The sequence below is a fragment of the Carlito syrichta genome, unplaced genomic scaffold (genome assembly GCF_000164805.1).
Source record: "Carlito syrichta isolate Samal-C Ts95f unplaced genomic scaffold, Tarsius_syrichta-2.0.1 Scaffold137424, whole genome shotgun sequence".
In the NCBI taxonomy this organism is placed as follows: domain Eukaryota; kingdom Metazoa; phylum Chordata; class Mammalia; order Primates; family Tarsiidae; genus Carlito; species Carlito syrichta.
This window is the reverse complement of record NW_007081520.1, coordinates 88099-104852: the sequence shown is the minus strand read 5'-3', so window position 1 is coordinate 104852 and position 16754 is coordinate 88099. Positions and strand designations below refer to the sequence as shown.

General features: G+C 32.5%; 1 protein-coding gene across 1 annotated transcript in view; it reads right to left on the bottom strand.

Annotated features, from left to right (window-relative positions):
- The window catches only part of LOC103251230 (transcription factor SOX-6), a gene marked incomplete at both ends in the record, with an annotated part of 307315 nt that overhangs the window by 205506 nt on the left and 85055 nt on the right, over positions 1-16754 (bottom strand). Inside the window, one exon of the mRNA XM_008049817.2 lies at positions 9029-9118. Coding sequence (XP_008048008.2) covers positions 9029-9118 — 90 coding nt within the window. The remainder of the gene's footprint in view (positions 1-9028; positions 9119-16754) is intronic.

Below are 16754 nucleotides of genomic sequence, written 5' to 3'. Positions count from 1 at the left end.
TGATGCAGAACACTAATTCTATGGGAATGCTGTTAGATCCATTCTGACCCTTTGGTGATAACGGCACTACTCAAGTCACTTCAAGAATAACCTACACTATTTGATCTTCAAAGATCTATCATGCAGTGAAAAAAAACATACTTTTGTGCTCCTTTGCTCTCAAAAGATTTATGTTTGCAATCAAAACTAAAAATGAAACCAGGCCCTCAGTGGCACTTAGTAGCAGTGTTATAATAAATTTGCATTTTTAATTCAGTATTTGTACCAAGCCCAACCATAATATGCTTGTTCTATTTGATACAATACAGTTCCTAATTTTACTTCTTTTAGTAACAACTCCAATATAAAGTAACAACGAGCAATGATTCTGGTATTCAACAGTCAACTTAATAGTATTTAGGCTCTAGAACCAAACCCCTCAGACACATTAGCTGAATAACTATAATAAGTAATTGGTTTTCAAAAAATATTGGGAGTCATTTGTAGAATTTTGCATTTAAAAGTATTTGTTTAGTTACTTTTTTTCCCTATCATAAACTGTCATCTTTCTAAACTGCAGAAGAATATACCTACTAAAAGCATATCTACCTTAGTTCCTAAATGTAAACATTGAAATAATTAATCATAAATGACCAAGAGAAGAAAACACTATTTTCCTTATTTGGTTCCTATCACATAATTATTTTTTTTCTCTTTCATCATCTGTGTGTTTGACAAATATGAGCACTAACAGTTTGTGCTAAGTCAAACAACTAACATTGCTGTTTCCCTGGCACACTGCCCGGGGAGGCGCCTTCACACCAAGGAGGAGATGCCAGTCACAACACAGAGGGGCGTATGTGCACAACAGGCAGGCTGGCTAAGCTTCTCGTGTATAAACCATGAATGTCAGACCCATCCTTGACGACAGAGGATGGATCCTCATGCTCTAGACATCATTTAGTATGTCACCACTGCATTTGGTAATGTCTCATAAATACCCATCCTGGCTTCCAAGCTCCTTTGGTACAATGCAAAAAACATAGATTCAGATGAGTCATAGATCCTACCAGTCCTTCTGTCTTACCTTGTACCTTTCTATCACATTTCTCCAACCCTCTCATTCAGGTATAGATCAAGATAAATACTCCTGCAGGGAGTAACTGCATTAGCTACATCTTCCTGCTTTGCCATACTACCTCATTCACATAGAGAAGAGTAAAAGTGGAGTTGTCTTAGCCATTTGTGTGGTGGAGGAGAGAGGGCTGGTCCAGAATCTTTCTTCCCCTTGCTCCCACTGCAGAATTCTAAGGTTTTGAAGAATTTGAGAACTACTTTGTATTGTATTAAATAGAGGATTCAGAGACCAGGATTCAAAACCTACCTCCACAACTTTCTGTGTGACCCTGAACAAGCTACTTAAGTCTCTCAGTCTCATTTCATTCATTTGTGGAATCAATATAATAATGTTTTCCTCACTGGGTTGTTATAGGAATCATATAAAATAATGTGGATGTTTTCATACTTTGTTTACCCTGTAAACAATAAAACATCTTATAAAAGTTACTCACCAGATTATTTATTGACAGGAAACAGACAATACTTTAAAAATTAGTCTTCTAATTATAGTCCAAGCGTGGCAGGACACGCCTGTAATCACAACAGTTTGGGAGACAGAGGTCAGAGAACTGTCTGAGCCCAGGGATTCAAGACCAGCCTGGCCAACATGGTGTCGTCTCTATAATAAATCACAAAATTAGTTGGGCCTGGTGGCACATGCCTGTAGTCCCAGCAACTTGGAAAGCTGAGGCAGAAGGATTGCCTGAATCCAGCAAGTTGAGGTTGCAGTAGGTGTGAGCATGCCACAGCACACCACCCTAGGCAACAGAGTAAGACTCCATCTCAAAAAAAGAAAGAAAGAAAGAGAGAAAGAAAGAAAGAAAGAAATATAATAAACTGTAGTAGTAATTTGAAAGGAACTTTATCACATCATGAGATAACATCCTACTAGAGTAAGAATAGAGTAAGTCTCTGTTTAAAATTTTCCAGAGCCAAATTTCCATTTATTTTATTTTACTGTATTAATTCATCCTTTCATCCATCTATACATTCAGAAAATATTTATTAAACACCTACTTATATTTTAAGCACTTGCTATTAATGTAGTCTAATATCAATGTCATGGCCATATGTTCTTCTTAAGTTATTTTGTTCCCTATTACTTATTATCCTCACCTATCCTAACAACCTCAAACCAAATAACATGTACTAGGCCAAACCTCTCTAGGTTTTCAATTACTATTCATATTAAATGTTCAAGCATCTTTACTATTCTAGTCTTCTTGATAAATTTTAATGTGATAATATATCCCTTATAAATAGGTACCCCGACTGGAACACAGTACTTCAGATAACCAGACCAAAGCAAAGGTCTAAATATTTCATGCTCAATTTCATTTAGATTCTTAATAATAAATTATTTTGAAATACTTGTAGTAATGTTAACCTGGTTTGAACTGAGCTTTGAGCTGACTGCAATTAAGTTCATGCCAACTATAGCATTCTATCCTCAATGAATAGTGTTACTAGAAAAGAGGTTACATATGGAAAAAATGTGAGTGGTTAGGAATGAGATATTCTATTTAAGAATATTCAGAATGAAGGTTAATAAGGATGGGGAGAGTGGACAATAGGGGAATGTAGGCAATGGGGTACAAAGTTGTTATTATGTAGGATGAATATGCCTATAGATCTACTGTGGAACACAAGGGCTAAAGTTAATATTGTATTTGCATACTGGAAGCTTGCTAAGAGAGTAGATTTTAAGTGCTCTTACCACACACACAGAAAAGAGTAACTATGTGAGGTGATAAGTATATTAATTTGCTTGACTGTAGTAATCATTTCACTCTATATGTATATCAAAACTTCATTGATACACCTTAAATACTTACAACGATAAAAGAATAGTAGACAAGACTCAAGTGTAGACTCATTGAAAATCCTATGAGTCAATGTTTCTCAAACTTAGCCCTATTTCTACTCTTATCAAAGGGTTTTAGAAACATGGCTTTACCTCAGTTAGACATAAGAATCTTATGAGAAAGTACTATTTTTTGAGTAAAATCTAAAGAGGAAATTATTAATTTATTGTTTCTCCATTATGTAAAGATAATAAGCTTCCCAGGTTAAAGAAACATTTTTCAATACTGCTCTTATCCATCCTGCTGCCCACAGTTTCCTCTCCTTCTAGCACCTACCTATCACATAGAATTCTCCCATGGTAATGATAAAGGCTGTGATCTCCCATCTCCAGCCTCATTACACTCTAAAAGATGTAAAGGTAAGAACGATGTCTAAACACAGATCAGTTAAAAACAATATAAAATTTGAATATGTAGAAAATAATGACTATGCGAATTCTCAAAGCACAAACTTATGGGATGCAAAAAGCTATTTTTAGAAATATATGTATGGCCAAAAGAACCATTATTATTAAATTCTAAAATGTTAAATAAAGTGTTCAAGTTAGAAGGTAACAAAAAACAAATAAACAAAAGAAAAAGTATAAGGAAAACAAGAGATATTAAGGGTTAAAGTAAGATTAACTAATTGGCATACTGAAAAGCAATAGAATTGATGAATAAATCCAAAAACTGGATCCTTGGGAGAGGTGGGGCAATGCAGAAAAAAACCACTAGCAAGCAAAGTTGAAGGACAAAAAGAAAACAAATATTCAAAATTAAAAAGAAACATGTAACAGCAAATAGAATACTTTAAAATGAGAAACACTGTATATTGAATCAATACTAACATATCTTAAAATCATGAGTTACACAATTTTCTAGAATTTTTTCCCAAAAAATATTTAGGAAAAATATTTTATGGCACAACTGACTTAAAGAGAATTACAAAGTGTAAGAAACAATTATCGCCAAAGGAAAGTCTAGGCATAGATGCTTTATGAGTACATTTTTCAGAATTTCATGGAATAAGTAACTCACATGTTATCTATTCAATGTGTTACATAACCTAGAAAGGAGGAAAAGTTTTCCTAGTGAACCCTAGTACTAAAAGATTAACAAAAAGAATATAAGTAAAGAAAACCACAAACTAATTTCTATAATATGCGCAAATAAAATTATGCAATACATTTAAACAAGACTATACCATAACTAATCAAGGTTTATTTCATCATTAAACCTGAAAAAAATAAGATATGCTATAAAATAAAATGAAATTTCTTATAGAAATTCTAATAGACTAGAATATTTTTAAGTGATAAAGACTGTCTTATATAAATAGTCAACAGAATACACATACTGAAATATATTTTTAAATTTCGCAAATTGAAAACTACACCCAGGACATGGGAGGATCACTTGAGCCCAGGAGCTGGAGAGAAGCCCGAGCAACATAGCAAGACCTTATCTCTATGAAAAATACAAAAAAGGTTAGCTGACGTGGTAGTGTGGGCCTGTAGTTCCAGCTACTCTGGAGACTTAGGTGGAAGGATTGCCAGAGGCCAGAAAGTTGAGGCTGCAGTGAGCTGTGATCTTGCCACTGCACTGCAGTCTGGGCGACAGAGAGAGACTCCGAATCAAAACAAACAAACAAACAAACAAACAAACAAAAACTAAACCTCAGTCAAATATCTACTGTTCCCTCAATTACATAATATTATTCTTGGCATTTTTGGCAATGTGTTGGGGGGGGTGGCAAAAAGACATAAAACTACCAAACAGGAGAAAACATATCAGCTGAACGTGACTAGACCTAATAAGTCTGAGAGTGAAGTTACAAAATGAACCAGCAAAATAAAGAAGCAAAATTCACTAGCATCCCTAAATATAATAACAAGAAGAAAATAGAATAAAAAAATCTCATTCACAAGAGTTAACAAAAACATTAAATATTATTTAAAAAATCAAAGGAAACGTACATAATCTGTATTTTTAAAACAAAACATTGAGAGACATAAAATAGTTGAAAATATGATTTTAAATGGAGATATTCAACACTATAAAGATGTCAGTTCACCCTTTAGTTTTATATAAATGTAATATAGTCTTTTAAAAATCACTTTGGAATTTTAATTAACAAATTGGTAAAATAAATCAATAATAAACTTAAGGTAAGTATAAAAACACCTTAAAGAAAAATTATGAACATGGTCTTACAATATTTACTTTCGAAAACTACTATAAGCTACTATAAAGTTACAGTGATTAATATACCATAATACCAACAAAAGTGTGATTGACGGATTGATGAAATAGAACCAAAACCTGAGAAATGATTCCAAATATGTAATCAGTATATTCAATGATGCTATTTCAAGTCAGAGTGGAAAAGATGTATTTAATAAACTGTACAGATATTTGGTTAACTGCTTGAGACAAATAAGTTACATTTCTAGATGACGATATACTTCAAAATATATTTAAGAGTAACTGAAGAGTTAAATGTTTAGAAATATAGTCAACTAATTGAAAGAAAATACAGCAGAATATTAATCTCAAGGTGGGGAAGCCTTTCTAAACAACCTTTCAACAGAAAAAGCATTAACAAAGGGATGGAAAGATTGACAACAAAACCATAAAATAAAATGAATGACAAAATACAACGGTATAACAAAGGCTAATACTATTAAAATGTATTTCAAAAGGTTTCTTCCAGTATGTATAATTTTCTTCCAGTATGTATTATAAAAAAAAATTAAGAGTTCTTACGAAACAATAAGAACTAGACAAGTCCTTGAAAGGAAAAATGGGCAATCAACATAAATATACAGTTCACAAAGGAAGAGATATTTAACAGCAAATAAATTTATGTAGAAATCTTCATTTTCATGAATAATTTTTAAAAAACAATTGTTTAAAATGATATGCTGTCTTCCTCCTAAAAAATTGGTAAAAAAATATATATATATATATATTAAGGTAATAATACTTGCTGGTCGGGCTTAGTGGCTCAGCCTGTAGTCCCAGCACTTTTTGAGGCCAAGGCAAGTGGATTGCCTGAGCCTGCAGGTTCGAGACCAGCCCGGGCAACTTGGTGAGACCTCGTCTCTACAATCAATCAAAAATTAGCCGATGTGGTGGTGCACGCCTGCAGCTCCAGCCACTTGGAAGGCTGAAGCAGAAGGATCACCAGAGCCCAGCAGGTTGACGCTGGGGTGGCCGTGAGTGTGTCACTGCCACTCCAGCATGGGCGACTTAGTGAGACTCCACCTCAAAAAGAAAAACTAATAATAATACTTGCTATTGAGGGCAAGGAAATAAGCTCTTGTAGATATTGCTGGTGAGAGCACAAAACATTATCTTCCTGAAGGGCACTTGGCAATATGAACCAAAAGACTTTTAAAAAGAAAAAGTTCTTTGACTAAGGAATATCACTTTTAAGAACACATCTGAGAAAAATAATCACTAATAAACTGACGAGTCTTAATAAAAGATTATCCTTGTTCAAGGTTTTCTTTATATTGGGAAACAATAAAAACTACTTAAATGTTGAATAAAAGGCTTAATTAAATTATAAAAACCTCAACTTTATGCAACATTTTCTGCCAACAGAAATAATATTTTAGATTACCTAATCACAGGCAAATCCATAATATATCATTAAGTGGGGAAAGTAGATTACAAAAAATAGTAAAGAGATTATTCTAATTTTATGGGTAAAAAATGTAACATATATATGCATAAGTCAAAATTGAAAAGATATTCAATAAGATGTAGGTAGAATCAAAAGATTATTTCTTTTTTAAAATGTTGCTTATAAATAAATATGTATGAATTTTGTAATCAGAAAAATAAAAGAGCTATTAAAAATACACAATTCTTGAGGCATAATGTTAAATACTAACAACCCATAATAGTATGTATTCCTCAAAGATACAATTTAGATCACTTTAAAATTTCAGGATAATGATCACTAATTTAGGTGGATAATAACTGGCCTGGTCTCCACTAGAATAAAAATGTATGTTGAGTTTTGGCAGTGGTTGAATCAAACTAAACAAATACTACTTTAACTAATTTTTTTCATTTTTAGATTAACATATTATTGGTATATTTTCTGTATAATATGTACGGTGACAAGATGTTAAGATATAAGAAGAGACAATAATATAGAACAAATCAAAATAAATTTAGTAAAAATTGTATCTTTTATCCCCAATAGCACACAAATGAAGGTTCACATATCATTTAAAGACTCCAAAAAAAAAGTTTAAAAATTTGAAAAGCCTAATTTTGTATGTGATTCACTTTGGAGATCTATGCATTTTGAATATCTAATAAAATCTCCATTAACCGTAATGTGTCTAATATAATATTCATTAGGTATAATATATAATATAATATAATATTCATTTTCTAGATTTTACATTTATCATTAGAATTAAATATAAAGAAAGATGGAAAGTGGAGTGGAGGGAACATGCTCTAAAGTAAAAAAACTCAGTATTGAATTATAACATAATAAAATGTTAGCATTACTAAGAGAAAGCAAGTCCCCCTATCTCTCATGCTGGCAGAAACTTGCCTTTGTATAAACCATTTCTGCTCTGTTATAAAAGCAAATGACTTTGGAAAGGGAAGAAAACACAGAATGACGTGCAAAGTAGCAAACACCATGTTACTGCAGCTGGATACAGAATATGTCACTAATGACTTTCTTTCTACCCATCACTTATAAGTTGTTTCCTTTCTTTTTTTTCAAACCAGCAAATGTCCTTTATGAGTACAAAACAGAAACCCGAAACACACACACACACACACACACACACACACACACACACACACACACAATTCAATTTCCACTTTATTTTGATGCTACATTAGTTAATGGAATGAGTTATTAATTACTCATTGGAAAAAAGATGAATTTGAGTTGAACACAGCATGCCTGAACACTAGGACATTTTCTGTAGTAAATTCAGAATAACATTTCCATTAGATAATTATTGTCAAATTTTCATCTTAACTGAGACATATTATCCTCAACCAATAGGAAGATTCACCTAAAATTTGATAAATTCAGAAAACTAATATAATTAAACTCCCAAATTGTTAGTGCAAATCACAGTAATGATTGTCTGTAAGGGATAAAATTAATGAATTATCATGAATTTCATTCATGATGCCAAAAAACTAGTAATATAGTACATCATCTTCATAAATGAATCAATAAGAGTTTGGTTAGGCAAGAAGTACAACTCTTAACTGATAGGGTAATTTAACAGTGGAATGGATTGGGATTGTCTACCTCTTAATATATTTAAAATGATAACACGTATATTAAAAAATAAAGATGCTCATTCTCATCTGAGTCAAAGATTGTGAAATGCTAAATCCCATGAAATTTATTTGAGATTAATCAACGTAAGATCCTGTGGGCATATTAATAACAACCACCACCACAATTTACATTCATGAGTACTTTCTTAAGTGCCAGGTACTGTTCTAAGAGTTTTACATGTACTAACTCTCTTAATGAGCCTGTTAAGTAATTACTATTATTATCCCCACGTTAGAGCAGTACAGTGGCTTGCCCAAAGTCACTCATCTAATAAGTGACAAAGCCAGGATTTGAACCAAGGTAAACAGACTTCAGAATCTACCACAAATGTGTACAGCACACTGCATACACATTTTGAAGGATACTACAGGTGGCCCCTTTTGATTAGAAGAAATTCAAATTAATTTGAATTAATTAAGCTAATATTATGATTTTAGAGGAAACACTAAGATTGTCTTTAGCTTATTTTGTTCTTCATCTTTGATGTAACTGTTTTTTCTTTCCTCCACTTTTTGTTAAGTTAAAGAGGCATCCTATAAATTATATGTCTGAAGACTAATACAAGGAGTGGGCAAAAATTTCATTTTGTAAGCATTACAAAGAATAAAAATTCAGGAACACACTACCCTCTCATATATAATTATTAGAGGTAAAAATTTAGTCTATGTCACAGAAGATTAGCAAATATGTTGTTACACGAATTGACATCTCTGCATTGATATGCTTGATATATTTTATGTTGTACCTTTAATTTCTCCAAGAAGTTCACTGGTGTTTAGTCTTTCCATTTTTTCCTTCCAATCTTTTGAAAGTAGTTTTTCCATGCAAGAGGAATCTATTAAAATACAAAAGTAAGTATTAAATATATACATATATTATGAATTCAGAGGGCCAGTTTATGGAGAAATTCTGTTTTAAAAATGCACAGAAATATTTTTGTTACTGTCATTTTAACGCTGGATATAGACAATTATATTATTCTATAATAAAATACTACAACTAAATTTATTTCTACCATAACATTATTTAAACTATCATCAGGAAAAAATGATAAATAATCTTGTTTTAGTTTTATAATTCTATTAAATCACATTTGTCAGTTCCTAGACTGACAGGACAAAAAAGGAGGCTCTTTCCTATAACTTTAACTTTAGATATAACTTTTTAACCTAAGTGTTTTTTTAAGCCAAAGCAAAATGTATGTACTATGCAAGGAACAATGACATAGTCAAGGGAGAAGAGGTCAATCAATCTGAAACCACTTAGTCCTTAAAAAGAATCCAACTTTTGTAAAATACCCAATTAGAGCAAAACAAGAAGAAAATGAAGTTAAGATGTTCTCTGTTTGTAATGAAAACTACTAAGACTTTTCTTGTATATAAAAATTGATGCAAATTTTTATTAAAGAAAATACCCATTTATTATTTCCCCTACTGCATTTCTAAATAATGTACTAGATTAGAGGGAGTGATGACATTTATTTTATAAAGATTCATAAAGTTTACAGAAATTCAAATTTTAGAATGTCCTCATACTCACCAAATTTTTTCAGTGAGTTTTTTTTTTAAATTTCTATGAATATGGATTTGCATACTTGTACCTTTTAAGCCTGAAATCTTAACAAATAGGTCATGTTTCCAAAAGAGAATGCAGATTTAAATACTAAATCCTTGGTGCAAAGCATACTCCCAAAATTCTGTGTCAAAATTCTGATAACTTTCTTTTAAAATTATATTTTAAATGGTTAGTCCAATTCCAAATGCCTTTTCTCTCCCATATCAGCTCCTAGCTCTTTAGCATTTTGCCTTTCATTTTTTTTTTTTTTCTTCTCCAGCTTCTAAATCCTCCTTGAATTTTTCAGAATGACAGTAAGGTCAAGATGGATCTAAAGGGTTTTAGAAGCTAGATAAGCTTCTGAAAAAGACAGTGAGCTCTGGTTAAGAAATGCGAAGACCACTGCATGGCTAGAAAGTATTGGTGAAAAACAATTAACATTTGTCCATGACACGATCAATCAATCAAGGAATGGATGAAATCCAGATCAGTGTGTCAAGAAATGACGGATGAAGAACAACCGTACTAACTAGCTTTCACAGAAGCTAACTACAGTTCTTTCTAAATGGAAGTCAGCTTGATTTTATTAAGTGAAGCTCCCTCCCCTTACTTCTTCCTTCTTCCTTTCTTTCCTTTGTGCCACCCCTTTCTTACCATTTTCCTGGGCTTCAACAAGTGATCTACTACTGTGCTGCAAAATTGGATTCTGAGTGACTGTCCAATGGGGTCTATATGCATATGTTCCAGTTGTATTTAATTGCCAAAATGGTCTCCTCTTATGTTTTATTTCACATTGAGAAATAAGATATATATTTTATTATACACCTACTTTTTTTATGTTAAAGTCATAAAAATAAAATACTAAGTTAAGAAGCCACTCTTCAAAGCCATGCCTATCAGAGATTACTTTTTCTCAAATCAGGCTTCAGTTTCTGAGAGAGACTGAAATAATGTTAGTTTGGATAAAAATAATCAAAAAGTCTTGAACATAATATCCTACCCAATTTTGCTAATTTTTTACACTTTCATACATGTTAAATCATTGCACTAAATTGATAATTACTGATACAAATGCAAAAGTAAAACTTGTTTAGCCAAAATTTGAATTGAGAGCATATATTATAGTAGTCAAAAACAAAAGCTCAACTTATTTGTAATGATCACAAATTCAGACCAAGTCCATATACTAGGATTAGAGACATACTAGATGTAAAAACAGGCTAAAATATGTCTCTTATTTCTATAAATAGACCTGAAATCTTTTAGTACTCCAAGAAAAGAATGCTGAAACTTCATGGAAGAAAAATAGAACTATATGCACAACAGAAACACACACTTCAAACATAAATCAAACCACGTGGACATAGTTTTACATAAAAGTTGCTCATTAATAAAATAGTTAATAACTTCAAAGCATTTCACATTCCTATTAGAAAATTAATCCTTACTGTAATGCTGGGTTAATCTAGCTATATGCGTCCCCATTTCAGTAGAAGAAACTGAGGGAATAAATAAAGCAGCCTTTGCATGTCTACATTTACAGCCATGAAAATATTTAATAACAGTTGCTGTTGCCTTTATCTATAGGCACTACGTATAACCTTATCAATATTTAACCTCAATGCAAGGAGATTCCAGGAAAGCTCAAAGCTGTATTAAAGTCTCTTGAGAAACTCCCCCTTAATCTGACTGTCAAACCTCTAAAGGCATACCACAATTGGTGCTAAGTACTCTCCAAGTTAAAATGTAAAGCAAATAAGATGGGGTGGGAAAGGCCACAAGCAGGTTGTTAACAAGTCACCACCAAAAAGTTTCTGATTTCAAATGATGAAGCATACAATACATACAAAAGTACATATGAGAGTTTATATGTTCAAATTTCTCACACAAAATAATATCCAGGTACGAACGCAAATTAAAAGTAAGAATTCATCCCTCTTGTGCCACATTTCAACTACATTAATAGGACACAAGATTTACAAAAGCAATTTATCAGATCAGACTTTGTCCTGTTCTGATCTAGCACAAATGCAAAAACCAAAAAGGCATGATGTACATCAAAAGAAGACGACCGCACAGAGTGACTTTAACACAGTAGTCACGTAGAATTCCAAATGGAAAAAAGAACTCAACATCCTCAAGATACTCTTGTATTATTTTATATACTTAATATGTTTTGCACAATTAATTTGAAAACAACAAATTAGTTACAGTGATTCCATCATCCTCAAAACTATGAAACAATATGCAGTAAATTTTATTATCTGAGTTTAGTGTCTTTGAGTTGTCTTCAGCTGAAAAACAGGAAAGAAACTACATGCCTTTTGGGAACTGAGATTTAAAAAATTATAATGTTACAGTATGAAAAATGTCATCATAATATGTATTATTTAAGTGAATGTAAGTCATAATGCTAAAGTAAAAAATGTCAAAATTAATTCTTTTTACTTGCAAAGATCTTATTTCCATTAACCAAAACTTATTCAGTTAAATACAGAGTTTTATCATGTCTAATTTTTATAAACAATGGTTATTAAAACAGGACTATACAAAATCAAAAACTGGATTTCAATATAATCTATATTTTAAGCAAGGATATAAAGGTTTTGATATGTTACAAATTATCACTTGCATAGTTTCTGGGGTTTACTCTTCCTGTATAAATTTAATTTTTTCTCTCAAAACACTTCTGTGGAAAAAAGCAAGATACAATTCAGAAGTATTTTATTTTTTATATGTTCTGCATAATAAAGTACAAGGCAATGTTTCTGCTTCCCAAGTACCTAGGTTTCAAGTCATGTAAGTTAAGAATGCTTTGTCATGGCTTAGTAATGTTTTTTTTGCCTACTAATAAATGATTTTATGATGTAATAGAAATGCAATATGTGAGGTATTTATTTCCTGATCTATGTGCTGATATTTTAGGAATAATTTTAAAGTACTCCTAGTTAGACAAAACTGCAGCAGTTTAAACTCCTATTCACACAAAATAAAGGCATTTCAAGTGGACCAAAGAAAGTAAGTAAATCATCATTAAAATTAAAGCATGGGGAAGAGCCAAGGATAGGGGGAAATAGCTTTACTGTACTTTAAAACATTTTACCTGTAAGCAAACATTTATTTTTCCCTTTACCACAAAGTGATATTTAAACTTAGAAATTCCAAAACATTAGAAACATAAAATATCTTCAAAATTAGAAACATATAATATCTTCAAAAACATTAGAAACATAAAAATTTCTTCAAAATATTTTAGTGTGAAAAAAATGACTGCTGCCTCTGTATGCAGATTTCCTATTGCTTTATTAACTCTTAAAACATAATAAAGAATTTATTTTTATTTGTACCATAGGAATCACAAATTTCAAATGCAACACATTTTCTATTTATCCAAGAACAATGATAACTTATCAAAAGTACACATGACCTTGGTTTACAACCAAATCCGGCAATATATATTTATATCCTTACTGATTATCCATTCCACACTTTTCATTAGGAAACATGGAGATGCACATGCCAGTTACAGTACATTTTTCCTCAGTGGCAAGAGCTCCACAATACAGTGGGATAAAATTGGAGCTTGGAGAGCTTGAAGAGCACTCTTAAATTTTAATTAAAACCCTCCAAGCTCACTAAAAATAATTAGACACTAAAATGTGCCAGTTTTATTTTGAAGTCACTATAACACACAAAGCACACCCTGACGACTGCTCATGTTCTTCTTCTCTCTCTCTCTCTCTCTCCCCCCATTCTCTCTCTCTCTCTCTCTCTCTCTCTCTCTCTCTCTCTCTCTCTCTCTCTCTCTCCAATGAAACAACTGATTTTCCAAATAAGAACAAGTGGGTATAAATAGAGGCTGTTTTCAGGCCTGCTCTTCACGGTGGGAGGCTGACAGAAAAGACACCAAGTAGGTTTTTCAGACTGCACCAAATAAACCTAGAATAACTTCCATGACCAAAAGTACAAATCACTAACAGACTCTAGATAAAATTCAGCCTGCAAGTAACACCATGAGTTATACCACTGATCTTTTCTGGTCCAAAAGTCAAACCTTTAACCTCTTAAATGTTTTTGCTATCTTAAAATATCTCATACAATGCTATATTCCACCCTATTTTTAGCCAAGCAGCAAGAGAAAGCATGCCTTTCCCATACAGCAGGGCAATGATATAAACATCAACACAGATGCTCTGCCAGAAGAACTGGACTTCTCAAGCACTTGATCATTAAGGAATGCACCAACTGTTTTGGATAATCTCGTGCCAGCTCCCCTTTTGCTCCACACTCCCCTCTGGGAGTGGCCAATCTTGTCCTGGTCCTAATTTTTCATTTTACTCCTCCATAGCCAACCCCCCATCTCCAAAAAGATGAGAAATGGCATTTATGCCTAGCAATGAAAAAGCAGCCTCACTTCCCCAAACAGACCAAAACTTTAAAACAATTAACCCTCCCCTCTTCTTTCAGATAAATTACTAAGTATAAAATGCAATCTGTTTCCTTTGTTTACTCAATATGAACAATTTGTAAATGACTCAAGGATAAAATTCAGAAAATGTTGTGCTAAATTAGATCCATTATAAACATGCTAATGACTCAATGCTCGAGTAAAACATGCATGATCGGTGTGAAAAAAATAGATTTAGTTCCTGTGAAATTCTGTTGTGCTGCCTTAAAATGATTTGGTCATTAAATCAGATATATTCCTTCCAGGAAAAATGTTAATTCCAACAACCACTTTGCTAGATAATATAATGAGAGCGTGTGTGTGTGTGTGGCAGTGGAAGCTTTTGGAAATGTCATTAGAACTGTTAGATGCATAAGGAAGAAAAAGCCCCACATTTGAAATCTGCCAGAAACACGCATACAGATATCATCACACTAGGTGCAATATTCTCTCTCAACACTATTTTTATCTACTAAAGTCTTTGATATTTTTTCACAGGCATTCCTTAAAACTGGTACTTAACATACATTAATGAAAGTCTCATTGTTCTATATGCACAAATAAGAGGTATCTCTTTTATCTGCTTTCCAAGGCTGCCTAAAACAGTAACAGGGATTATTCAAAACCAACTTCCTCTCACATATCCTTCAAAGCACAACTACTATGAATGCCAATACAGAAAAACAGAATCGTGCAGCAGGTAATTCAGAAACTCACAGCCTGCTACTGTAGCTAGAAGAGATTTCAGTGATCATTAAGACCAACACCCTCATTTCAGAAATGAAGAAACAGAATAAGGAAGTCACCAGTCTTGCCAAGGTCAAAAAGTTGTTGGCAGAGCCTTGACTGCAGTTCAGTGCTTGTTTTACTGACACGACTATTGAAATTCTTATTTGAATATGGGTTTTATAGTCTCTACAATGTAGCATCCAATGGTGGAAAATGAATAATTTTGTACTTATTATGGTTTGTTTTAGAAATGTAATAAACCAGTCAAATTTTTTGGAGGGGGGCTGCTAAAAATACAAGATATTACAATGAAAGTCAATAGTGGTAATCAATTTTCCATACACACTCAATTATGCTGATCCTTCTGTTTCTCCATATTTCTTTTTCCATAACATTTTATATTGTTTGAATTAAAAAGGTTTCCTTTCAGAATATTGTCCACTAAGGAATAGGTAATATTTTTTTTTAAATACTGATGAACTCAAAACATAAGTCCTTCTACAAAGGGCTTTATTTTATCCATAGGAAGGACAAATGCATTCTAAAGCCTTGGTTTTTCACTGTAGCTCATTACTTATGAGGCCTTCAATTATGCCGTATATTTAATGGAATAAAAATATCTCAATAGACATTATGACTTTCCACATTGCTAAAATATTATTCATCATGACATCTTCTCTATACTCTGTTTTCTGCTTCTATTTTGGGGTTCTACAATAGTTTTATTTTCATGTTTCTAATACACATTAACTGTTTTTTAAAAACTGCATCAGACTGTGGAAACAATACTTTTTGTGTCTAATGTGTCCTATATTCTTTTTTGGGGGGGTTCTTTGGAAAAATATTTCTGAATGCTACTATAGTCTTGATGGAGTTCTCTGTTAGCTGCCTCCTAGCCACACAAAGAGAGCCACACAAAATCTGACCCAGTCAGAATTGTCTGGAATTACCTGGAAAGGTTCTCTCATGCTCAGGTTCAAAGTTATAAGCATGTAGACCTGGAATTGTCATGACCATTCTTCCTGGCATATGAATAAAACCTGTCTGCAGTAACAGTAAATGAAGCCAAAATATAAAGAAAATAGCAGCAGCAGTAGAGTAGATAGCAAAAAAAAAAAAAAAAAAAAAAAAAAAAAAAAAAGCTTTTACATCATGTTAGTACACTTATATCCCAAAATAACTAAAGTCAAATTCTAATCCTGGGTTCTTGGTAATGTAAGCCAATATATTCCTGTTAAGTTGTAATTTTTAAAAAATCTAGACAACATGCAAACTATAACCAAAAGTGTCAGATACACACAAATGTAATTTGTTCTAAATTTTAGCCATCTGGAAATCACCAAAGTATTAAGTTTTACTACCATGTTAAAACATTTATGCAGCTCATGACTACATACATAATAATGACAGAATGCATATACTATGGTGGCCTTTCCTAAGATTATAAATTCTCACTGTACCTTTTCTATATTTGGAAACACAAATATTGACTATTGTGTTACAATTGCCTACAGTATTCAGTACAGTAGCATTCTGCACAGTTTTGTAGCCTAACAGCAATAAGCTATACCATATAGTTTAGGTGTACTAGGATACAATATCTAGGTTTGGGTAAGTACAACCTATGATATGTGCATGGCAACAAAAATCATCTGGAAGCCGGACTGGTGGCTCAGCCTGCAATCCCGCACTTTGGAAGGCTGAGGTGAGTGGATTGCCTGAGCCCACGGGTTCGAGACCC